This window comes from Mytilus galloprovincialis, chromosome 9 (genome assembly GCF_965363235.1).
Source record: "Mytilus galloprovincialis chromosome 9, xbMytGall1.hap1.1, whole genome shotgun sequence".
NCBI classification, from domain to species: domain Eukaryota; kingdom Metazoa; phylum Mollusca; class Bivalvia; order Mytilida; family Mytilidae; genus Mytilus; species Mytilus galloprovincialis.
Genome location: NC_134846.1, coordinates 13,887,824 through 13,915,578, shown reverse-complemented (window position 1 = coordinate 13,915,578; position 27,755 = coordinate 13,887,824). Strand labels below are relative to the sequence as shown.

The 27,755-nt window shown below is 32.0% G+C and overlaps 1 protein-coding gene and 1 long non-coding RNA gene across 3 annotated transcripts; both read left to right on the top strand.

The window, feature by feature from the left end:
* Positions 1–6,333: 6,333 nt before the first annotated feature.
* LOC143046647 (uncharacterized) lies at positions 6,334–9,402 on the top strand. Its single transcript, XR_012969203.1, has 2 exons — positions 6,334–6,403; positions 8,137–9,402. It is a non-coding gene; the product is annotated as an uncharacterized LOC143046647 (long non-coding RNA).
* Positions 9,403–11,921: 2,519 nt separating this feature from the next.
* On the top strand, positions 11,922–26,093 carry LOC143044465 (uncharacterized). 2 transcript variants are annotated; one of them, XM_076216502.1, is made up of 5 exons: positions 11,922–12,014; positions 15,498–15,681; positions 17,013–17,267; positions 21,091–22,053; positions 24,403–26,093. In XM_076216502.1, the coding sequence occupies exons 2-5, from the start codon at positions 15,609–15,611 to the stop codon at positions 24,633–24,635; spliced, it is 1,524 nt and encodes a 507-aa protein (XP_076072617.1). In that variant the 5' UTR covers positions 11,922–12,014; positions 15,498–15,608; the 3' UTR covers positions 24,636–26,093. The 2 variants fall into 2 exon arrangements, with proteins under 2 accessions (XP_076072617.1, XP_076072618.1); XM_076216503.1 differs by having other exon boundaries at positions 11,942–12,043.
* The last annotated feature ends 1,662 nt before the right edge of the window (positions 26,094–27,755 follow it).

Here is a 27,755-nt window from a genome sequence, read left to right as displayed (position 1 = left end):
TCAAAAACAAAAAGTGATTACAAATGGACACTTGATGGAAATGACGTAACAATTGCTAAATCAGGGGTACACCTTGGATTAACAAGAGCTGAAAACAACGAAAGCCATATAAATGTACAAGAGAGAATAAAATTAGCAAGAAGAACTAAATATGCTCTTATGGGATCAGGGTGTCATGGTACAAATGGTCTAGATCCCCCAACCTCATTTCAAATCTACAAAACTTATGTCATTCCAAGGTTAATTTATGGATTGGAAGTGTTACCTCTAACCAGATCTGATATTGAACAGTTGGAAAGATTTCATAGAAAAAATCTTCGCCAGTTACAATCTCTTCCAGAAAGAACTGCCAATTCTGCAGTGTTACTACTGTTAGGAGCACTACCAATAGAAGCAGAAATTCATAAAAGAGTATTGTCTCTCCTACTTGCGCTACTAACATGTGAAAATGAAAAAATACATCAGCTTATAGAAAGACAAATAACAACAAATTTTGATAACAAAAATAGCTTCTTTTCTAGAGTTATGGATATCTTAGATCTGTATGAACTTCCAACCATTATACAACTTAAAAGCAATGTTCCAAAGAAAGAACAATGGAAAAGAACTATCAAACTGAAAGTAGACAAATTTTGGAAGGACAAGACCTTAATAGAATCTGAAAGAAAATCTAGCTTAAAATTCATGAATACGGAAAACTTCGAGATCAATAAACATCACCAAGTCTGGAAAATAAAAAATTTGCCTCGTTTTGAACTTAGAAAAGCAATAATCAAGACTAGAATGATAACTGGAACATACATACTTCAGGCAGATCAACATAAATTCACTCCATATACAGTAGATCCAACTTGCCAATTATGTAAAACTGCCAATGAAGACATAACTCATTTCCTGACAACATGTCCCATACTCAGTACTATGAGAGAAAAATATTTCCTTGATATAAGAAAAGAGATCACTGATAAAATCACTCCAGCAAAATGGAACTGCATCTTCATGAGCAAAACTGCAATAGTACAATTGCTAATAGACTGTTCAAAATACAAGGAGGTGTTTGATAGCTGTGAAAAATTCATGGAAAACATTGAAAACAAAACTAGAAACATGCTATTTCAAATGCACATAGAGAGACTGAAAATTTTAGACAACAAATAGAAACACATAATGTGCATATATATATATAGTTATATAAAGATACATATATCATAGAGTGGAAGAACTGACAACCAAATGAGAACAATGACTATCATAAGTAACATATATATAGTACCAACACAGAGTCTGTCATTTAATTTAATAATAATTGTAAGAATCTTAAATATTTAAAGATCACTCCTATCCTCAACAGCCTTATACATCTATTATATGGTGCTTATCATTTATATAACCTTTTAAAATCTATTGATGGTGACAAAACAAGTTTTAATAACTTTTTAAAAAATTTTAATATACAATTGGTCATGAAGTACATATAACATTCCACTGAGAAAATCTGCCTTTTTAGATTTTACTAAATTCTTACATCTTAAACTATTATTATTTTAATACATAGATCTTATTAAATGAAACCTCCTTTTAATGTACATTTTATGCATATTAAAAAGCAAATTCAAATGAAACATAATTTTAAATTTTAAATATAAATAAAACTAAGTCACATACTTAAGTGAATATACTTGTATGGTTTGTTATAAAAAGGTCCATGTAAATATGCCTTGCATGACATTTCTATTGTTTATTGTTTATTTATATGTGCTGTACATATGTTGGAAATTTTGTTTTATCATTTTAAAAAATTTTAAGTTAAGGGAAAACTCCATATATATTTGGAGGTGCTCCTAATTAAAGGAGGCTTATACCAAGAAGAAGAAGTCAACTCGGCCAATATAGAATACAGAAAAAAATCTATATAGGCCTAGTTATTCTGTATTGGCCCAGTTTACACATTATATTGCATTGGCAGTTTCCATCATATTAAGTCCAATAACAGTGTAGTTAGTTAATAAATTATGGGTTATTGCTTATAATTGATTATTTAGGAGTTTAGATAGAACATGTTTATATATATTTTTTTTTTTTTTTTTTTATTACACGATAGTTTTCAATCAATTTATGTTTACTCGTTTATAATTTAACACTCGATATTTAAACCTTTAATCATCACTTTTCAGACATAAATTTAAATAAAAACCTTGAAAATGCTAATAATTGAGTAAAACTGTGATAAAAAATGCTAGATCAGGGAAAGGGTGATGACAATTTTTGTTCTCTCTCATTTTTAGTTTGAAAAAAAAACTATTGCCTGCTAATTCATAAATGTATTATTATTGGTATCAGTCATCAATCCGACTCTGCTGATGTTGAATGGTTCAGTCCCCATTTATCACCAAGTATTAGATACAATACAAAGGTAACAAAGAAACAGGCCGGTAACAACCGTTGCCGGATAGTTTTTCTGCACGAGTAGTCAGATCAAGGTCCGAGGCGTTAGCCGAGGACCTTGACCTGACTACAAGTGCAGAAAAACTATACGGAAGGTTGTTTCCGGTCTGTTTTTTTTGTTAATTTTGTTTTGTATCTGACTTGTACGACGTTTCAAGGAAGAAGTATTACATTTTGCAAGACTGAACATTTGAGAAACTTAAACGGCCTCAAATCAGTAAATGTAAGTTATAGAGTAAACACATTTTTTTTTCATTTTCCTTCAACGGAGTTTTTTCTAGAAAAAAAATCAGGAATCTAATAATTTGAAAAAAACAAAAGAACCATTTCAAGTATAAGATTAATGTTATCAAGTTTGAGACTTTTTTTAAAATGCAACTTCGTTGAAATGTAATAGTAATATATTAAAGAAATATCTTAGTGGTAAGTAAGCTAACGTTTAATTTTATGGGTGAAACGGAAAGCGGGAGGGGGCCTTATTTGATTTGAAATAAACAGGCTTTGATCTTTACTTTGATGAAAAAATGCAGGATGTGCCATTTCATTTTCCCATTCCCCCTTTAAACATTTCGTGAAAATCGCACGTTTCCTGTCAAATACATGAATTTAATATTCAGTGGGGGAAGGGGTGCCGGGGGTTGGAATCCCTTTTTTTGGACGATCAATGCATTTGAATCGGTGGACAAATAGTTGAAACCCCGTTTTTTCCTGGGTTGGGAACCCCTTTCTTAAAATGGCTAGATCCGCCCCTGATAGATTTGAATTCAACTTATAATTAAATTCAATAACAATATAAATGTATCAAAAGATTTTGTTCTGTTATTGTATATATTAAGACAAATACTTAAAAAAAAAATCATGCTCGGTCTCTGCAAGTCCTGATCGCGATTAATTAAACACGTGTTACTATATGACCAATCGCAGCCAACCGTCCAAAATTGAGGCCTGACATAAGTTTTGAGATTTTCTTCAAGAGTTGCTGCTTCATTGCCTATTTGGACATGTATTACACGAACACTTTTTATTTATAGGATCAATCGTGCATTGGTGAGTTGATAGGGATTTTATCTTTTGATTTGATTTGATTTTTATTTACATATTTCCTGTCTTTTTTAATTGAAATATAAATGTCGGTATCATCATTTCTTCAATTTCAGCATTATCCAAAATTACTATTCATTTCCATGCTCCATAAAAAGGGGGAGGGTATGTACTTTCAGTCTGAATATATTAACTATGTACCTTTACAACACCATCACCCAATACATATATGTATATATATATTTTTTTTTTTAATTTTCACTATTTTATATATACGGTATTCGAAAAATCAGGAATCATGTAGATCATAAATTTTTTATCTGCTTGACCATAGTAATTTTTTTCTCATAAAATTTGGGATCAAAATATCTTTTTTATTAGGAGAAAAACATACCCCCCCTTTAAAGTTAAATGTACGAATCTCTTAGTATACTGATATGAATAGTATTTTACTGGAAATGTTTTTAAAAAAATATTGATGATAACGTAAATATTTTATTAAAAAAAAAAGACAGGAAATATATCGGTGAACCAAAAAGTTCAAATCTAATTGAAAGTTAGAGTGCCCATGAACTCATTGTTCATGCACGAGTGATTCTATTCATAAAAAGTGTCCGTGTAACAACTAAAAAGAGTCCGTGTATCGTCTAAAAAGAGTCCGTGTAACACCCGTTAATGTACTATTTTACTATAGCTTTGCGGGGGGCAAAGTCGTACAAATTTTGTTAACGTTAACTTTATTTGTTTTATAATTCAACTTCACGCCTAGGTAATTCTACTGATATAAATATCGGGTGATAAAAAACATATACAAGTATATGGATTGACACGAAAAACACGTAATTGTTAAATGTGTGTAAATGTTAGCTTCTGCTTTCATAATTGTGTTACTACTGGGCGTTAAGCAACTAACAATCAATCAATCAAAATTGTGTTATAGGAAGTGTGAATATGTATCGTAGAAACATAACTTTTAGGGCCATACATGTAAAAATAGATTTAAAAAATAAGGATTTTGGTTTACAAGAAGCAATAACGTAAATCCATCTAATATACCTATTCTCTCCATTGCTATATGTATTTTAACAATAATCAATAGATACGTTCAGATACGTCAACGTATCAGATACAGATACGATACGTCTTTAAATGTCCCACTTCTAATGGCCGTTTAGTAATCACCAATACTGAAAAACAAGACTGTTCATACGTTTCCAAACATTTAATGAAAATTATATGTCAGCGTCAGGAAATTATATATGGTTTTAAATCTGTTAGGCAAAGTAACGTAATTTATTTAAGCTGAATTTAGATTTTATCTTAGTCGTTTTGTTGTCATAATTAAAGATCCTTACCATTCTTCGTATTTATACCTTCATGACTTTCAAATGTTCTTCGTATGCATGCCAAGAAATTGCCTCCGTTGAAATTCTGCAAACACCCCATAGAGCAAATTACATGGATGATTAATTTTGACCATTTGGTATATGGCCGTGTTCTAAGCGACACGTACATGAAGGTCATACATTAATTTCTTGAATGAAATCAAATCTTTAGCTACTAATGACTGCCGTAGGGGGTCGACCGGAATTTTTAGCGAGGATTCTTGGCATGTAACAGATAGAAAACTCAGGGTCAAAATTCATAGAACAGAAAAGGGGCAGTGGCAAATATTTTATGTATATTTTGAACACCGAGAGAATTACCCCGGCACCCTTTGCCAAAAAAAAAAACCTTTCTTTTTTCTTATTTGTGCCTTTGGACTTTATGTTTTGAATTGTAGTTTCACTTTCCATATTCGGTATTTATTCAAATCTAAGCTCCACGTGGTAAAAATCCCGTGATGCAGGAATATAGTATCTTGGAGTTAGGCTATTTCTTTCTTTTCGGGAAGGGACTCCAAGCAAACAACATGCATGTGTATAACATGTATAACGGCACTGTAGATTTTCGTATTAAATAAAGAAAGTTGCCGGTCCGGTACATGAATAGATTGGTTAGAAAGCAAGGTTTTAATTTTTTATTAGATTGGAAAGCTTAATTCGAGGGTTAAACATAGAGAGCACAAAAAAAGGGGGGAGGTGTTCCACAGGGAATATTTTTTATCTTATGAACTGTACATTTGAAAGGTTTATTATTTTTTTTATTTAATTAAAAAAGAGAAAAACAAATATAAGACAAATTGTGAATGGTCTTTCTTCCTTTCTCCCGTATACAATCCTAACTTTCAAATGATTTGGTTAATTAAAAAAAATTGATCGATCCTGATCAAGTCAAATCAAGAAAAGCGTTTCGGGCACATGAGATTTATAAATGGCAAATTTCATTCTTATGAAACATGGAATTATAATAATCTAAGAAAAATTATAACTTTCGTTTGCTCTGTTGATTTTTTTAATAAATCTAGTAGATAATGTAATTGTTTTTTGTTGTTTTTTTGGAAAGAAAAAAATATACAAGAACACAAAAAATCTAGTGTAAGAGTCCAGCAACATTCGTCTATTTTCTTTGGTGTTAATGGTTGACCAGTATGTCCGGTTGTATGTTGTCTTAATATTTTTTGGTAGTTCTTCTGCTGTTGTCTGCTCTATGGTCGGGTTGTTGTCTCTTTGACACATTCCCCATTTCCATTCTCAATTTTATATCTTTTATATACGTCTATCATTCCACCGTTAATCCAAAACATATATATCATATGATAATTGCATCATAATGATTGACAATTTCCATCCTGTCCACCTGTAATAACACATATACCTGGATGTACACGGTAGCTTCCCTGTTGTACATGTAACATTTGTGCATATTATTTAATAAAGCCTCCAGGACGTTAAATTGTCGTCTTTTTTTTTTTGGCAATCTTTTAATTTTATTTCGGAGAGACATTTATTAGAATAATAATAATATCTTGAAAAGGGTGAGTTATATCTAGTTTTATTTGTTTTTATTTATTTATTTGCATTATTCTTAAAATCTCTGTTATTGTAATTATATATTTCCATAAATATACGCACGAAGAAAAATAATAACAATATGGTTATAAAAGATAAACCATTCAAATAGAATAAGTATAAAAATTTGAACAATTTTTTATTTGCCTATTTTCCTTTTTGATTGACAACAATTTCTATAAAATAATATCAAATCAGTGTCCAAAAAGGCTCGAAACAAATGTAAGCATTCATTTGAATAAATCAGTAAGCAAATTGGATATCGATTGAAACCAATTGGAAATTTTTAAAGTACTAAATGAAAACTTTTTGACTTTTCTTTGATATTTAGATTTAGATTAGTGCTGACATCTACATACTAGTAAAGCGCAAGTTCCAATAAATGGGTCGTGTCACAGGTTTAAAACAACCAATGCATTAAACTGCATGTTCATTCCCGATTGTCACACTTTTTAAAATTTTAGAGTTCTGATTGTCCCACATGAAAAGTTCTGATTGTCCCACATGAAAAGTATAAACAAAAATGTTTTTTAAATCATAAGTTTCATTCATTTTTACTTTTAATTAAAAACAATTTTATATTTCTGATTTGTGAAATATACGTTATTTTTAAAACAAATGTCAATTATACCGTAAATTTAATTTCATTTTCTCTATAAACTTGGTAAATAAATTTAGAAATAATGCATACAGTTTAAGAATAAATAATGCATAAACTCATTTACATTTTACACTTAACACGAACTAGTTGATGAAGCCGATATGTTTCCATTTGTCTTTGCAATTTTACTAGGGAAGTCAGAGGACATTAATACACCATTCTCTGTGCTATTATGTCAGATTCATCTGAACCCAACAACTTTCTTTTTTGACAACGAAGTTGCTGTCTAGAATTCTGCCATATCTGCCTTTCCAAGAATCGCTATTGAAGGTTGTTTTCCCGAATATTCCCAGTGTCTTTGCAATAAAGAGCAGTTAACAGGAATTGTCACCAATTATGAAGAACAAGACTTCCATTAGAATTAAGATGAGACAAATCTATAGGTCACCGTACGGTCTTCAACAATTAGCAAAACCCATACCGCATATCAAAACAATTCCCAATTGTCCCACATTTAAAGTTCCCAATTGTCCCACTAACATATTCCTGATTGTCCCACAAAATTTATTTGTTTTTTTACCTGTAATTTCAAAAAGTGGGACAATCGGGAAGACACCAAACTGCATGATATTAAGCTTGAAATAAAAATCGGAAAAATAAGACATTGTACATGCACTATTTAATTTTCGGAAATATAATTGACTTTTATAATTTTCCGAGATAGATGTGCATTTGTATAGAGAGCACACGAAGTTGTCACAAAAACTTTTTTTTAAAACATTCATGTTTGTATTGCACTTTATTTTTTACGATCTGAAATGTACAAGTTGTATAATGAAATCACTGATGGAACATGATAAAAGCTGGTTGATTATGATTTCACTAAATATTTTTGATAACTTTCCTCCAATTTTAGAGTCATTTTTGACGCCTCGTAAACATACTCCTTTCTATTTTAAATTAAATTTCCTCAAAACAGTAAAATCTGTTATTTTCAAATCAGCTCAAGACAGTAATCATTGAATGGTTGTTAACGTCCCCATTATTATTTATAATCCGTTACCCGTTTGTTGAGTATGTTATTATTTTTTTTTTCAGGATCGTATCACCATGGGATGGCTACGTCACATCCATTCTGCTCTAGAAGATATCGACTATAGCCAACCCTCAACAAAACTTATACTAGTTTTCCTGTTCTTTGTTACATACGTCATCGGTTTTGTTATTTCTGCACTACTTTCGGAATCATCAACAACGTATGTTAATATGTCGAAAAAAGAAAAAATATTTTGGAATTCAGGATTTGTTCGTACATGCTATTCAATATTTTGTGTAGGGGGGTGTTTGTTGTGTTTATTTGTCGATAAAGATTACAAAGAAAATACAGTATACGATACAACACCGACCAGTTTTATCCTGTGTACCTCAGCACTTGGGTTTTTTGCCTTTGAGTGTACTGCTTTAACATTTTCTGACATAAGTTATAAAAAGTTTAGTTGCCTTTTACAACTACATCATTGGATAGGTATGTTTGTCTTATTACAAGTAGTAGTATCTGACGTTGGCCACTTGTTCGTTGTGAGGTGTTTACTTTTGGAATCGAGTGCGCCTTGTACCTTTACATGCTGGGTATTGCTGAAACTTGGGAAAGGAAACACGACTATCTGGAAATTAAACCAATGTTTATTAGTACACGTTTACCATTTTCGGTCTTTTGTAGAATTCAACATGTGCTATTTAGCATTTTTCAAATTCCGAAATGATCTACTCTCGGTGCTTCCAGTACCAGCGTATATACTAGCTTTTACATATGTGGTGTTGCTTACTTTTTTGTTGACACCGTACTGGACATATAAAAAGACGACACAACTATATATACCAAAGGATTTTGAGTTCAGTGATTCCACCAATCAAACGCACTTAAACGGTGATGTGAAAAAATGTGCTTAGTACAAGAACATTATTCTAAGGAGGAATATATGTACCTTGTCGGGACTGTGCTAAATTGAAAAGAATGAAAGAAAGTGTGGAAATATTGTTATATTAAATTGAAATTTGAGTATATATCCCTGTTACATATTTTATATTTTGTTGAATATTAATGTATCTTAAATAGACAATAGACACAATATAAGGCATGTGTTTAGATTTGAACTATGGATTGATAAGAAACACAAGCTAAAAAAAGAAAATATTAAAACACAATTCAAACATGTTGAAGAAATATCGATCTAATTCTTTCATAACTTGTCTCTGACTTGTTCATGGGTTCTTATATAATTGCTCATTTATCGCTTTGTATTGTCAACCATGCTCAAAGATTTTGATATTTATTGAAATAATTAAAGATTATAAATTCGTGTATACCTGTATTCGTTCATGTCTGTCCTATTTTGTTTCGTAAAATTTGACAGACGGGAGGTAACTCCTAATCGGAATAATGTACAGTTAAAATCATATCGATTATAAATGAGGCGGGTTAAAACAAGCGTGCTTGCATTACACCATCAGGGTCATATAATTATTTTTTACATCGGGATGCCCGTGAGGCCGTTCCAATGTATTGTTGCCACAGAGAGTATTATTCAGTTGACTTTCGTTTTTGACTGGTAACAAATTGTATAAATACGCGGTGGTAAAATATTAGCATATTAACCCGTGGTAAAATAGATATACATTCACCCCCCCCCCCCCCGCCCCCCCCCCCTTTTCCATTAATTATTTCTAAAGTAAACAAAATCATTAATATATATGCACACGTTCAGAAAACGGATGCGGAAGAATATCTCAGGACCATTTTGCCTTCTCAAATCCAATCTATTAGAAAAATCGAAATATTACTGAAGAGTGTCCACCATGCACTTAAAATATACCATTAATAGAATAGTAGAAAAGAACGATACATAAATGGAAGAAAACAAATATTTACATGTAACTGTTATATATATACATATATTAATATAAATTAATATTGAATATAACAACAAACTACAGTATGTATACTGTTTTGTATCACTACTTTATAATAGTTATTACAGCGAGGTTGAATTCCTTATCAAGTTTTAAAGAGCCCCAAAAATTACTAAGTGTAAAACCACCCAAACGGGAAAACCAACGGTCTAATCTATATAAAAAACGAGAAACGAGAAACAAATATAAATTATTTGATATAATATAATATACCATACCATATACTGTATATATATGTGTGTGCGAGGCGCACTGTGATTATTTAAGACGATAGCCTTAGTTAAGGCCATCATTATTTTTTATAGAAGCGGTAGACATTCATCAATTACAGTCTGATTTAGAAGATACCAGCAGATTAGAGAAGAGGGACGAAAGATACCAAGGGGACAGTCAAACTCATAAATCGAAAGTAAACTGACAACGCCTGGCTAAAACTGAAAGAAGACAAACAATAGAACAAATGACAGTCACACAACACAGAAAACTAAAGAACAAACAACACGAACCCCACCACAAAAAACTATGGGGGATCTCCGGTGCTCCGAAAGGGTAACAGATCCTGCTCCACATGTGACACCCGTCGTGTTGCTTATGTTATAACAAATCCGGTATATAGTCTAATTAGAGCTGTCATGGCTCAATCATTTTCACCCTGATAAATGCCATACTCTGAGCAACAAGCGGAAAACACGAAAACCTACACTGACATACAACAGCGTCCACCAGCTTAGGAACTGATATGCTGGCAGACCTAAACTTGTATCCACTTGAAATAAGACAAATAATATCACTAAAAAAACTATCCACGAAACCGTTGCAGTTCGTACATCCCATTTGGCAATAAAGAACGATATAATAATTTCACACTAATTTAGGCAAATACAAAAAATATTGGGCAACAAGCTATCATGAATAATTCAGTTTATCCGCGCATAGTAGCATAGTGGAATATATTACAGTGGCGGATTCAGAACTTTTCACAAGGGGGCTCGCTCACTGACCTAAAAAGGGGAGGGGGCTCCCGTCAAGCTTCGGTGATTTCCTATATTATCAACTACATTTTCCACATCAAAGGGTCCGCCTATGTATTGCTAAACAAACTGTTTCATGAAATACCGGAAAGGGTTTGAACACCCATAAACCAAAAATCTGCTATGATCCATAAGGTTTTCCGACTTTAACATTAATGGTTATCTAGAATGACTTATAGATCTTTATATGGTGTACATGTTCTTTGTCTTTTTCTTTGCTTTTTTTTTTTGTTTAATTTCAAAATTAGAAATAAATGTGTGTAGTCAACCTGTTTTTAGTGGGGTTCGTGTTGCTTAGTAATTAGTTTCCATGTTATGTTTTGTGTACATTAATGTTGTTTGCCAGTCTTCGATCGAAGTTGTCATTGCGTTGCCAAATTTGTTATAGATTTTTATGGAGCAACCATTTAACCTCAAGGGGGTTATGGTTTTTTTTGGCAGAGTCTGACCATAGTTTAGTTTTTCGACGCTATCCATCTATCTTTTTTCCGGCAAAACTAAAACACTATAGTGTATGGGGAAATTCTTGTTTCTGAATATTTATTTTTCATCTGCTCGACAACAATATTTTGTTTCTTTATCAAATTGGAGATCATAATATTCTTTTAGGGGGAAAACCCCATACTTTTGTTCAAGGATTTGTATAGTAGGTCTCACTATACAAATCCTTGGTTTAAGTTAAAATGGTCGTTCACTAGTCCTATTGAGTTTGAAATCTCTTTCAGTGTGTCTGAGACTCTCTCGCATCTCCCACTTAATATCTCGTTTTTTGACAAACCTTTTAATTATTAATATGTATTTTTCATTGCATATAATTAATTAAAATGAGTCATGTGTTGCAATCGATTAAGGTGTGTCCATTTCCGGAAAATAAAACACAGATGTCCGGGTTTGGTTTGTGTTTAGACAAATTTAATCACTTCCGGTGAATTGGCGACCAAAGCTTCGCTTTGTAAATTTTCACCTGTGTTACAGGTAAAATTGCATTAAATACCTATGTACAGGTATGAAAACATAGTATAAACAACAATGAAATACTCTTTGACATATTGAACGGCTATTTTTGGAATATTTTAAGCTAATGCAATACGAAATTGTGTTCTTACACACGAAGCCATTTGTTTGTTTAAAATCAAGAATCTGCTACTAAATTTTAAAAATATTTACTGAGTTTTCGAAGCCAAAACTTTACTTGAACACATTTATAAATGAAAGTTTGAATTTCTTTGATAAAATCATAATAAACTGCTGTGATAAAAGTAGTAACAACATATATTATGAATGTGATATGTGACATATTGTCTAAGTCTAAACTATTTTAAATTTGGTTGAATTTTCTTTTTCTTTGATGGTTTGAATGACAAATTCACTTAGATTTCATATTGTTTATTTTGTTTTCTGGTACATTTGTTGAAATATATGTAACTTGTATTCATATTTGATGTTGCATTATATATTTTCGTGCTTTGCATTCAGAAAAAAACCGTCAACATCTTTATTTATACAAGAAGTGTATTTTGTTGACCTATTTATGGGGGTGGGAAGCTCATTCATAGATGAACTTGCCTTGTAGATCAATAGTGTAAATAAGTATGTTGAGTGTGAAACTCTAGACTAGCCATGTGTTTGACTTTTCGTTAAGCTGAATTGATGTCTACAAAAATAATTAAGTCCATGTTTTGTGCATTGACCTGTATGAATCTGGGTCTGTTCACCGTAACACATGTTCGAGCCATGGTGTTTGTGATTTGGTAATTGAGTTTTGATAAGTGTATTGCTATAAACACATGATAAATATTTTTTTCCAAGTTTCAAAGTAAATATGGTAAAGTGAGATTCTGACAACGTTTTAATGTGTTTTATAACAGAGTCGGATTTAGGGGGAGGGGGCCCAGGCCCCCCCTTTTTGGGAAAAAATTTGGTTGCTTATATAGGGAATCATTAAAACATGACTGAAGCGGGCCCCACTTATGAACATTTCTGGATCCACCAATGAATAAATCTCAATCATGTTTTGGTTAGTGTATTGATATTAGAAAAAAATCATTGTTCTAAAATAAAGTGAGATCAAAGGGGCTAGGCTGTTAACATGGTTAAAAGCAACTATCTTTCTTATTTTTCATTTAAATTCTTCTGGAATTGGAATAAAAATTGGGTGCAAATGTGTAGAGTGCCAACAGATCTAGGACCCAAACGGACTTGATACCAACGTGTATTATCAATTCTTGCAAATTGGTGACTGAAGCTTCACGTTTTAAAATAAAATTGGGAAGCCTTCATGATCATTTCATTTTGCAATTAAATCTAACATTTGGTAGGTTGTTTTAGAATTAGAGGTATGTTTTCCCTTATCAACTCAAAGACTTCTCTGCAGTTCTAGCTCATACCTCTTTCTACATGTTAATACGAAGATAAAGTAGCTATGTAATTTCTAATTAGACAATCCATGGGTGAGCAAGTGATGTTCAAGTAGAAGTTAGCCATTATACATGTAGGTAATCCTACTGCCTACATTTATGACAGCAAAAAACAAAACCCATTCCTATGACAAATGTATGAATGTCCCAAGAAAGATAAATACAAACAAGGAGACAAAAGACAAGGCCTGATTAAAGTCATAAGAAACGAGTGAGTGGGGAAAAAAAAAGTTTATCAAATTCTTGAACCGATGCATGTATACATGGTATATATCATAAACCAGTCAAAGGTGTAACTTAAACAAGTTATCAGAGAAAAATAACATGCATGTGTTATTACAGACATTTTCATGAGTTGTCTACTCTTTTTTCCTGTAATAACACCCTTTGGTTATTGCAGGAATATATTTTCTGTAATAACATAAGTGGGATGCATGATTGGCAAACTATGAACTGTTATATCTTTGCAAAGTTTAGTATACATAAAGAAAATTATAATATCAATAGAACTTGTGAAAAATTTAACAAAATAAAGGTTGTATATTGTCCCTTTGAAATATGTAACATACATGTACATACAATGTATGTTATCAAAGTTTTTTTCATATTTAAGCCCACAATAACGACATGTATATTATTTTTCTCTAATAACTTATTTAAGTTAGACCCTTGACTGTAAACGTAGACCTCTGTGCACGATTTTATCATTTTTTACGCAAATATATCGTATAATCGTCATTTTATTTTCTCTGTCTATTATGATTTAACAAATATGGCTGCTCATTAAATGCCGTGTTTTGAAGCTGAAGTTTACCGATTGCCACCTTATAGTAAATAAATAACAAAAAGCATGGGTATTGACCACGTGTTTAACATGTACAATCAGATAATTGCTTATTTTAATGACAGATAATATCCATGCATATTGCGATAACCGGATTTTTACGAGGAGGGTCACACTCAGGTCACTATGAATACGGAAAATATGTCGGCGAAGTCCTTCCTGGAAGCAAGCAATTAAAAATCAGTAAACTTTTTCTAAATGTGGGCAAATTAAAGAATTTTCCTCAGAAAAAAGTATGTGTACATAAGTTGTATAATGAAAACTATCTATAATTGAGTTATAAAAAACATACATGTTTGCATACTTTTTTTCATTTGAGGTTTCATATGACTTTAATGTACAAGAAACAAAAAATATACTTTATATACATTTGCACATTATTCAGAAATTAACAGCAACCACTGAATCATGGGACCGGCACACATAGTATGTCACATTATCTGAGTGGATGCCCTACTCAGGCTTCTATCCCCCTTAGTTGGTAAAACAGAAAACTGTCATAACAAAAGATTGAAAAGAACAAATCAAACTACACCAAACAATAAGCCAAAAAAAAAAAAATGAGTTGGAAGACATTGTGCTCATGTTAACCAATTCACCCGAGGCTCTGACATTTAATTATAAAAAGGGTTTATGTTGTTTACTAAGCAATAACATTCTATTATCATCTTCAGTTTTCTCCAGATTTTGATATTAATACATAGCAGTTTAAGTTTACTTGTACAATGTACACTTAACATTTTTCACTCTGTTAACTTTTCTGTTACATTTTACCTCTTATTTTGTGAACCTAAATGTTTTTCCAATCTTTAAATTGTCTTGAAGATATACCACTTTAAGTGGCAAATACAACAAAAGAATTTCATGCAGTACCCGTTACTATCAGACTATGATGATGTTTTCATTTTAAAGTGTTTAATATCATACTTTGCTATCCATCTTGATTACTCTACCAGCTTCTAAGGCAGAAAGCATGGAAAGTCAATGAAAGTGTTGGTTCACCTGACTTAGAAAAAAATCAGAAGAAATGAGCATACATGTATAATCAATTTGTGAGGTGTGCATGTAGAAATTGCTGTCTTTCTGACTGCTATTCTTATCTTTTATACATGATACATGTACATGTATATGTTCAAACATATCTCAAATAGAAATTGAATATAATCTTACATGTATATCATTTTATATACATTACAGATAAAAAGAATCATGATGCTATAAATGTACGGCATATAGTCAACAGAGACAAGACTTCAACTTTCTCTTTGTGACCAGGTCAATTGATATGACTGTTTAAAAAACAATAAAATGGAACAAGAAGTTCAAATCCAGAGCATGCAAAGAGTGGTCAAAAGGAGAAAAAGTAGTAAAGAAGATATTAGTAAGTATTTCATTTTTGTATTTTGGTCAATATCTTTAATTGTTTTACAAAGGTGGTTATGGTAACATTTTTTCCTGTAGCTCGGTCAATATCGTAAACTTGGACATGTATGATAGCCTGTTTCGAAGCTGTGACATTTTCACATACACTGTATGTGGTTAAATTTTTGGGCATGAAGTGAGATTACTTTTTCCATAACTTAGCAAACCCCAAGAATCCTTTCGTGATGCGGCTCCTCGTGGTAAAGAATCCCTTTTCTAGCAAAATATGTTCTTTGAAAATTTAATACTTTGAACACATTTAATAGCTCCATAGTTTTAACACATTTATTCTATGTTCCCCTACTTTCTAATCAACACAAATGGTTAAGCTCAGTCGCATGTTTATCATAGAAACGTGTCAAATATCACTTCACATAGATTTTTTGTTTACACACAATTTTTGAGTTTCTTATCTCAAGGAGCATAAGGGATATTGACCCATTTAATGAAGGCAAATAATATATACATGTACACTCAGTTTTCCCCTGAAATGTTTTGAATGATTTGGCATGAACAGAAAGAATTGGGGTCAGAATTTCAAATGAACAAGTGTAAGGCTACATGTACATGTAGAAACAGTAATAGGAAATTTTAAAGGATGTGGGGTATAAATAAATGCATGAACTCTTTAGAGAAAAGCAACCTCCAGTCATGTTATAAAGTTCAAGATGTAAATTTAAAACTGAATACAAGGAGCAATGAGGAGATGTACAAACAAAAAAGGGTAAGCATCATAAAAACAACAACACAAATAAATAAAAGACATCTACAGGTGAGCAAACAGTCTAAACAATAGCCCACACATCTACAGGTCAGCAAACAGTCTAAACAATAGCCTACACATCTACAGGTCAGCAAACAGTCTAAACAATAGCCTACACATCTACAGGTCAGCAAACAGTCTAAACAATAGCCCACACAATATGTCAAATCTAAAGTATAAATAAATATAATCTGATTACAAATCAATTAATTTGCAACAATTGATTATAACTTTTTATACAATTAATTTATTACATGTATTACATTAACTGTTGACAGAATGTTTGCCTAAAGTACTTACACACTACTATTAAACACTTAAAGTTGGCAAAAAGTTTGCCTGAAGTAGTTTACAATAGTATAATTTCATTTAAAGTTGGAAAATATTTGCCTGAAGTAGTTTACAAAAAATACACTTAAAGTTGGCAAAGTGTTTGCCTGAAGTAGTTATACAATATTTAAATTCATAGTTGGCAAAAAGTTCGCCTGAATTACTTATATTATCATAACAATAATAACATTTTACAGTTGACAGAAAGTTTGCCTGCAGTACCTGTGGCAAGGCATTTAAACACAAACATCATCGAACTGAACATGAAAGACTACATACTGGTGAGAAACCTTACCATTGTGAATGGTGTGGGAAAAGATTTGCCCATTCTGGCTCCTTCAGTCAGCATAGAAACCAAGCATGGTGTAAAAATGCTGAAGGTAGAGATAGAGACAAGAAAAAGAGCAGAAGTAAGAGTGTGGAAGCAGAAAAGAAAAAGCCGAATGCTAAAGGTACATTTAAGTTAAAAAACAAGTAGTAGTTTTCTGCAAGGTAAAAGAAAGGTATATTTTCATGTTCATTTCAGTAATGTAATCCCCAGAATTTTAAAATAGCATCATGGAAATGAACATAGCACATGTACAAATGTAGCACTGGTTTTCCAAAAAAAAAATAGCACCATAGCCCCAATAAATTCAATTTTAAAACCATCAAAGGTAGCACCATGGTAGAAAATATAGCATCAGGATACCCCAGTGCTTTAAGGCCCTGGCATGGGGAGAACACTGTTATGCTTATCGTCAAGAAATGAAACTTTTAAGCAAATCAAAGTAAAAAATAAACATGATACTGAAGGTATGGTTTGTGACCGTGTTTAAGTTGTTGATTGCTGCTACATTTGTACTAGCTAAGTCCTATATTGTTTACCCTCAGTTTCTACATAAATCAACCTTCCCTTTTGTACTAGCTAAATCCTATATTGTTTACCCTCAGTTTCTACATAAATCAACCTTCCCTTTGGAAACCTAGGACAATATGATTATTATAATTAAATCGGTATTTGGGTAAGATGAAGCAAGCAAAAGATTTTTATTGCGTCTTACATTTGAGATGCAAATAATCTTTTACCAGTCAGTGTTCAGACATAAACAAGTTGATTTTTGTTTTTGACTTAAAGAAGTCAAAACATGTATTTATTATAAAAATGTGTTTTCAATTTTAGACTGATCTTTGTCAGAAAATGACAGACTTGTTAAGGTCTATTTCTGTTGATGAAACAACTTAATTGTACTTGGTGGCCAAAATACACCACCTATGACAACAAAAACCTGTCTGAGAGTTCACAAGAACTTGAGCTATATATTTAATTATCTAATTGAACATCCTTACTAAACAAAGATGTTTTACCTCATTAAGTGTGGTTCCAGGTGGTTGCATTGTAAGGTTATTTAATATTATCTCCGAATTTTTAGATTCTCATTCATATTTTTCTTTAGAAAACAAAGCATTGTCTTTCAGTGTTGTCATTATTTGATTTAGATGCATGACCTTTTTATAAACATGCGTGAGTCTTGAAGTTAACCAATGTTGAGAACTTTTCGACTTGTAGAAGTCATTATTTGCAACTCTTTGATTCTGGTCAATTATTTCTTGCTTAACAATATTTGACTTATTAAAGTCGTATTTTGTCTTGCATTAAAGGGAGACAAATCTCAAAACTTACAACTTTGGACCTTTATGAGTCAAAAAAAGATTCAGACTTATTTATGTCTGAGCTCTGACTGTTTACTACTTTATTAAAATATTGTGTAAAAACGTCAATTATTAATTATGAAAGTCAAGTCCATCGAGCATTTTTCTGAGGAAGTTTTAAAAAATTTCAAAGAAATATTTTTTACAGTGGGTTAGCTTTCATTAGTCTTCACTAATTCTATAGATTAACAACTTTTGGTTATATTTATAATTTAGAATCTTCATTGAAGGTGGAGCACGAATGCACAGTTAATTAATTATATTGATGTGCCATTTGTATGCAAGAGTGACATTCCTTTGTATTATGTGCCGATTCGAAAAAAAGTTAAGCGAGTATTGCCTCCCTCAAACAGGTTTATTATTTTATAATTAACTATAGGTTTCTGATATAATTTTGAATACTTACAAAATGTATCAATTCAATATATTTCAGTTTTTGTTATTGGTGTATCAAAAACATTGATGTACGAATATAATTTCATGTTACTTTATACAAATATAAGGACTTTGTTAGATAAATCTACAAGTTTTATTAGATATTATGAATTTTTGTATAATTATTACAATAGATTAATATGCTAGGTAATGTACATTTGTATATACATGTACATGTAAAGGTATTTTGAAAGAAAAATTTCATTGGAATAGTTGTTGCCATTAGGGGAAATAAAGATGAATTTTGAAAAGAAGTTATACATGATGAACAGAGATGAAGAAAATATTGATAGAATGACATCATACTTGTTTGCCATTACTTCATTAAGGTTCCCGTAAAATTTTGACATCACAAGAGAAAATCATAATGTCTGACGCCTTATCTATACTATTAAACAAGAAGACCTCATTTTCTGTGTCGCTTCTCTTCCTTCCACAATAAATCAATCATCATGTCTCTGTGTCCTATAGGTAACATGCATAGTCACATTTGTCATCCATTCTTATGATTATTCAGATAGAGTTATTTTGGGAGAAAAACGACAAAAAAGGAGTTCGGATATGATTCCGTCATTAGACTGAATTTTAGTCATAGATAAGACTTCCGGTTTGAAACAACCAATAATATGATAGATAACAAAAAAAAGAAAAATAAATAAGCCAATCAGAACGTTCTCAATATCATGGTGTTTAGATCGCAAGAACCACAACTATTATACCTCCTTATAGAGGACAATTATTTTTCGCGTTTATCTACATGGTAACTACGATTATACTACTTCAATATATAGAGACTCTCTGTAATCTGTCTACTGTTTTCTTTGAAATGTTAACGTTTATAACTCTAAGGGGCCATACCAGTTGCATATATATTAAAATAAGTAAAACATGTGACACAAGTACAACCAATCGTATGATAGATAACAAAAATGAAAAATAAATAAGCCATTCCGAGCATTCTCCATATCATGGTGTTTAGATCACAAGAACCACAATTATTATACCTCCATAGAGAGGAGAATATCTACATGTAAACTACGATTATACTACTTTAATATATAGCTAGAGACTCTCTGTATTCTGTCAGGGATGTAAGTATAGAAAGTCCCTGATTCTGTCTACTGTTTTCTTTGAAATGTTTACTATTTAAGGGGTCATACCACTTGCATATATATTTAAGTTAATAAGTAAAATATGCTCAACTTCATCTAAAACTACTTCGACCAAAAACTTCAACCTGAAGCAGGACATACGTACGGACGACCGAACAAACGTACAGATGCACAGACTAGAAAACATAATGCCCATAAATGGGGCATAAAGATTTATGGTTGAAAGGGAAAATAGTGATTTGGCAAAAATGAAAGTAAGGTAGATTTAAGAGGGAGGCAGGTCCTTTTTCGGGGCGTCGGGATCGGGTGTTTTTAAGCTCGGGATTTGGGGATTGATCCTTACGGAATCCGGGAATATATTTTTTGATTTCGGGATATGAATTTCTTTAAATTCTGCATCTCGGGATTTCATGATTTTAAGCCCGGGATTTCAGGATCAGGACCCCTCGGACCACCCCTCAAATTAGCCTAAGTCGGTCTTAGTCATTTATACATTATTCATATCCTACCATTGGTATGTTAATAAGGCTCTCAAAAGAAAAGGCACTGATGGATTGTCCTAGAAGCATATTTTATTAGACTAATAATGGTCTTTATATAAGCAGTTACATTTATTTCATGTTTGAAACGGTGCAAATTTTTAATTTGATTTGACTTTTACCAAAAGAAGCATTGTAGCAAAGGAGAAGAATAATTGTGGTCTGAGGCCAGAAACACGAAAATAATTGAATTTAACAGAAAGGAAACAAATATCGGACTTTGGAAAAAGGGAGAGGGCTTTTGATACCTTTTATGAAATTTTCCATACATAATATCTGTTACAAAAAATCTTCCCACAACAGTTCTCAAGCTGTATATGCCCGCGATTTCGAGGGTGCGTTCAAGTATAAATACTAAAATAGGAAAAGTAATTGTTGTATGACATCAATAGATTAAGTGTGACTGTCACAGATTTCTAAATAGTGATAAGGTTTATCTTATCTTTGTAAAATATAAAACCCAGGACATGCTTTAATTCTATTTTTCTATTTTGTAGTTTTAACTGCAAGACCGACAGAGCAGACAATTGTTAATCATCCCCATCCTCAAATTGTTACTACAGAAACCATCAAAATAGAACCATCAACTAAACAGACATACCCCATTTTAAACAGTCAGCTTTCACAACAAGCATACCATCATGTACCAAGCACGACAAGTGAACAGTCCTACCAAGTTCCAAACACATCTGTTGAACAATCTTATCAGCAAGCCGCCATTGAAACAAAAGACCTGTCTTATCATCAACAGATAGCTAAATTGTTACAAGGAGAAAATGGTGTTCAGATACCACCAGAATTCGCACAGTCTGCTTCAGCTTGGCTTGTTGATAATGCTGCTAACATGTTAGACATTCATTTAAGCAGTGTGGCCGAACAACAAGAACAAGCGGGAGGAAGTTCAAACGTGCAATATTTGTATCAAGTACCAGGAGATCAAACTACATACTGTCTCTCAGGCATTCCTTATGTTAACAAAGTTGTCGAGGCTCAGAATGAAGGCCAGGAAGGGGAGAAAGGAACACTCAGTGGTGATGGAAGCCAGTCTGCCTATGACTGCTTCAATATTTTCAATGTACAACCAAGATCTGAAAGTGAAACTATTAAAAAAGAGGGGGAGGTAAAGCCTGCCAATGCTGAGGATTTCAGTGTTTTTAACGTACAACGTAAAAATGATGCAGAAAAAGCTGCAATGGAAGCTGGGGCCTTAGAATCATCAACAGCAGTCAACAATCTACTAGAATATGCTGCTGCCATAGAAAACAATGCACGTCTACATGAAGAACAGCAATCTGTAGGAGATAATATGGTAGGTGAGATTAAAACTGAAGATGGTGCTACAACCAAGTTACCTACTTATGATGAAGCTGTTAAAAAAGAAGATGGAATCAGAATCCAGTACAATGTCCCCATCAAAACCGAACCACTTACCAGTGAAGATACTAAACAGTTTATTCCAGGTATTATTAGTAATACATTAAACATAGTACTAGAATTTGCACATTTCATAGCATTATCTTACATGTCTTATTTCATTTTCATAAGGAAGGCCAATTCAATACATATAACAATGAAGAAGGCCATTTAAATTGAAATGAAGCTATTGAAAAAAACCATCCTCATTGTGCTAAATTTTCTTTTCTTTATCAGAATTTCGTTTGTATAAATTAAACTACATCTGCAAATGCAATCAAAACCTTATGGGACTGACTTGATATCTAATTGTTCCAAGGCTTATCACTAACTATTTGATACACAAAATATAATGCATTGATCATAACATTCTATTCATCCTATCCATGAACATTTCCAGAAATTTATCAATGTAATATATGCTCAGACATTCAAGGCACAAAATGATGCAATACTTGTCATGAAATTACATAACTTTTGCAAGGTGCAGGAATCTAATATATGTTCTAAAAATATGAATTACAAATGTATGTCATTGTTAACCTCATCTTTAAAAATTGGAGTTATCTTCCTTAGTCTAGAATAGCTGTTAAAGCAACAACAATCAATGCAATAATTAATTTGACTTCCCACTGATAAATTGAAGCAATCTTAACTGTTCAGTGCTTTCAAGCACTCTGATTTTGTATGATCTGTTGAACTGTGTTAGTTCTATTCTTGATAGTTTCAGGAATAGCCATTACCCATGATAGTGGGCAAAATCATTTGAGGAAAATATGAGACAAAGGAGAAGGTTCACGAAGGGCTAAAATTGGCCCTGATTTTTTTATGTTTTTTAAATTGGGGCAAAAAATTACAAATGTCGCATAGAAATACTTGTGATAATACTACTAAGACAAAAATATTTTTTCTGGCACTTTCCTTTACTATTTATGGAGCAATGACCCCTTAAATGAGCATAATTTGTATTAAAAGGTCAAGTTTGGTACTTTTTGTCCATAATTTTAATTGTTTTTGGCATAATTAACCTTGGCCTCCATCTACAATCCAAATAGTTTTTATATTGATGAAATCTATATCAAAATTGGAATCTTTTTGTTACAACACATTCTGGATCGTAGGTGGCGGCCAAGGTGTTTCAAAAGCTTTTAGGTCTGAAAAATGCACAAAATCTTCATATTTTGACAAAATGTCCAAAATGGGCTTACTTTGGCGAATATCATGTAATCTTTTGAAAAGAACTGATACATTTAGCATTTATACTTTTGAAATAGACCCATTTACGAACCAAATTGAGACCTTTTTGGTGTTTTGTGATAAAGTTGATATTTTAGGCCATTTTGTGCCATTAGTGAACCTTGTCCTTTTTGTTTAATACCTGAATGATTGAATCAATTTCATCTGTTATATCATGTATATTGCTTTCTTAACACAAATACACCTTCTGAATTCATATGTCTGGTTATGTCTTGAATAGAGTACTCTAACACAAATACACCTTCTGAATTCATATGTCTGGTTATGTCTTGAATGGAGAACTAGAATACAAGTAGAACTAGAAGTTTTAGTTAAGGGCTATTCCAGAAAAATATGTATGGGGGGGGGGGGGTTGGAAGGCACATTATATTAATAATACATGGGTGATGGGCATCAGAGCATCTTTTCACACTATAATGCACTATAATTCTCAATTACAATTGTCTGGGTGGCAGGTGCTGACAAAAACTGCCTTCCAACCCCCCCCCCCCTACATTTTTTCTGGAATATCCCCAAGATTTTCACTTACATGCATATATGTATACATGTATATTTTTTTGTAATTGTTAATATTTGATTTGTTTCAATTGTTTATAATTTCATTAGATGTATGTTTCATTATAATACTTTATTCTGATTGGCTAACTGCACATCACATGTTATTCCTTCAGCAATTGCATTACTCAATAAAAATTTCATTCATGATAACACGTGGCCCCACAATAAAGTGCACAGGTGAATTAAATAATTTTTTTTTATAAAATTCGTGTTTTCATGAATCATAGCTAAAAAAATGTAATTATAAGTATTGAATGCTTCTTTTTGTAACTTCATAGGGTTGTAAAAGCGTTGACCGTGCGCACATTTTTAGAATGTACTTCTGTCAACACTTTTACACCCCAATGAAGTTACAAAAAGAAGCATTCAATTCTTAAATGAGTGATATTTGTTTAACTTCAATATCAAAAACTGAATGCTTGTGTTTAAATTACAGTTCAAGCGTTTGTTCAAAAAGTTGAATTAAAAAGAAAAAGACCATCTATTGAAAAAAGATATTTTTGTTAATCATCTTACCTCCTGAAATGTCAACAACATGAACATGAAATTTCTTTAATTATGAATTATTTGCTATTTTTCAGCCATTTTACCTGTTAGCCAAGCCACAATGAACCAGTCTAAGTTACCTTTCCCAATAAGTAACATCCAATGTGTTCTTTGTCAGGAGGAATGTGCCAATACCAATGCCTTAGTGGAACACATTAGGAACAAACATTATTGTCAAGTAGCCGACCAGCTCTCCACAGCTAACCACACGGAATCATTGCAAGACAAGACATCAACAACCAGTAGTGGATTCACTATGACATCATAGTTGACATTTGATGACATCATAGCTGACACTTGATGACATCATAGCTGACACTTGGTGACATCATAGTTGACACTTGATGACATCATAGCTGACACTTGATGACATCATAGTTGACACTTGATGACATCATAGCTGACACTTGGTGACATCATAGTTGACACTTGGTGACATCATAGACAGTACAAAACCATGCATTTTTTGTACATTCCTAGATATATATCTTATTGTTTGTTATATGTTTGTTTTTATATTGTTATAACTTTTTGTGCACGTTCACAAATGTTGAAAATAGTTTCAAAGATGTTCCTATTTTTCCTGAACTTTATTTATTTACATACATCTAATTTCAGTTGTTGTGTATTGAAATTATAAAAGGATTGAGAAATACATTGAAAATTCTTTGACTGATCCTAGGTCAAATTTTGAACTCTCATTTTCATATTCAGATTTGAAGAATTTTATAATCCATATAATTAACAAGAATTTGTTTTTTATGTGAGTTGTAGCTATATAGGTTAATAGGACATTATGTCAATCACTATAGAAACTAGTTATTATTACCATGGTTACGATTGATAAATAAAACAAATTCTTATTTGTAATAAGATAATGAAAGTTCACTGGTATCTTTAAATGCAGTGTATTTGTACATGATTTTTGACATGTTGATGTTTCTTAAGTAAATGATCTCAAAATTGCAATGTTATGTTGTCCTAGTTTTTTTCTGTCTACTAGGATTATAATTTCTTGCCTGTATATACACCTTTTACCTGGATGTCAATGTTACCACTATCAAGAGCACAAAACAAATGTATGTTGTCTTGAATATGTAATACATGTAGATCTTTTTGTAATTTCAGTTGTGGATACATGTGTTGAAAGTGGCACATTTAATATGAAATATGTAAGCACAATGACTTCATACTAAGATTTAATGCTTGTTTCTCCTGAGAAAATTCAAAACAAAAAACATGTAGGTTTTTATCAACATTTCATAGATGAAAAAGTAGAAATCTAAAAGTTAAATTAAATATTTCAACTTAATTATTTGGAAAAATTGCTACACAATCAACACTTGTTGGACCATAGTGTAAAACATCAAAGACATTGTCATGGAAATATATCTGGGATTTGTGCTTTATTGAAAAACTAATCTTGAATGATATTATTGTCCATATTTTTTTTGAAACTTTATTTAGCTAACAACACTTTCAAAAATCTATTCAGTCACGTTTTTGGATTAAGATGATTTGAGGAGATATCATTTAGAAAGTTTAAAGTTAATTTTGGGTTTCAGTTCTTGTTTTCTTGATACATTAAAAAAAATAGTTTAAAAACTCAGTTATTTGTTGCAAGATATAGTTAAATTGTCTCCCCTTAATTTAATAAGTTTGGCACCTCCCTTTGCATTTTTTTTTTCACTTGTTAATGACTCTTCAATTTTTAGCTCACCTGGCCTAAAAGGCCATGTGAGCTTTTCTCATCACTTGGCGTCCGTCGTCATCGTCGTCGTCGACGTCATTAACAATTTTTCAAACATCTCCTCTGAAACTACTGAATGGATTTGAATGAAACTTAGCATGATTGTTCCTTAGATTATCCTGCACAAAGTGTGTTCTTCGATTTTTGATCCGTCAAAAAACATGGCCGCCGTTACTTAAAATAGAACATAGGGGTCAAATGCAGTTTTTGGCTTATATCTCAAAAACGGAAGCATTTAGAGCAAATCTGACATGGGGGTAAAAATGTTCATTAGGTCAAGATCTATCAGCCCAGAAATTTTCAGATGAATCAAACAAACCATTGTTGGGTTGTTGCCACTTAATTGGTAATTTTAAGGAAATTTTGCAGTTTTTGGTCATTATCTTGAATATTATTATAGATGAAGATAAACTGTAAACAGCAAAAATGATCAGCAAAGTAAGATCTACAAATAGGTTAATATGACCAAAATTGTCAATTGACCCCTTAAGGGGTAAATGTCCTTTAATGACAATTTTTCACAATTTGTTCATCATATTTGCTAACTTTAAAAAATCTTCTCCTCTGAAACTACTGAATGGATTTGGATGAAACTTAGCATGATAGTTCCTTAGATTATCCTGCACAAAGTGTGTGCTTCGATTTTTGATCCGTCAAAAAACATGGCCGCCCTTACTTTAAATAGAACATAGGGGTCAAATGCAGTTTTTGGCTTATATCTCAAAAACGAAAGCATTTAGAGCAAATCTGACATGGGGGTAAAAATGTTCATTAGGTCAAGATCTATCAGCCCTGAAATTTTCAGACGAATCAGACAAACCATTGTTGGGTTGCTGCCACTTAATTGGTAATTTTAAGGAAATTTTGCAGTTTTTGGTCATTATCTTGAATATCATTATAGATAAAGATAAACTGTAAACAGCAAAAATGATCAGCAAAGTAAGATCTACAAATAGGTTAATATGACCAAAATTGTCAATTGACCCCTTAAGGGGTAAATGTCCTTTAATGACAATTTTTCACAATTTGTTCCTCATATTTGCTAACTTTAAAAAATCTTCTCCTCTGAAACTACTGAATGGATTTGGATGAAACTTAGCATGATAGTTCCTTAGATTATCCTGCACAAGGTGTGTGCTTTGATTTTTGATCCGTCAAAAAACATGGCCGCCCTTACTTTAAATAGAACATAGGGGTAAGTTTTTGTGTTTTGGTCTGTTTTTCTTATACTATATGCAATAGGTCTACTAAAATTGGTGTATAGAATGATTGTAAGGTGTACATGTCTAGCTGACAGGTGTCATCTAACCTTGACCTCATTTTCATAATTCAGTGGTCAAAGTTAACTTTTTTAGTTTTGGTCTATTTTTTTAATACTTTATGCATTAGGTCAACTATATTTGGTGTATGAAAATATTTTATGATCTATATGTCGGTTACGCAGGTTTTATTTGAACTTGACCTCATTTTCACAGTCCATTGCTAAGTTTTAAGTGTTTGTGTTTTGGTCTCATTTTCTTTATTTATAAACAGTAAGTCATATATATTTGTAATATTGAAGAATTGTTAGCTGTACATGTTTGCCTGGCATGGTTCAATATGTTCAATAAGGCATTGTTTACCAGGTGAGCGATTCAG

What these genes read in the sequence shown, in the direction of transcription:
- LOC143044465 (XM_076216502.1), top strand. Translation starts at nt 15,609, where the DNA reads ATGGAACAAGAAGTTCAAATCCAGAGCATGCAAAGAGTGGTCAAAAGG. An exon ending in AAGTAGTAAAGAAGATATTA is followed by an intron (nt 15,682 to 17,012) that starts GTAAGTATTTCA and finishes AACATTTTACAG; the next exon opens with TTGACAGAAAGTTTGCCTGC. An exon ending in GAAAAAGCCGAATGCTAAAG is followed by an intron (nt 17,268 to 21,090) that starts GTACATTTAAGT and finishes TCTATTTTGTAG; the next exon opens with TTTTAACTGCAAGACCGACA.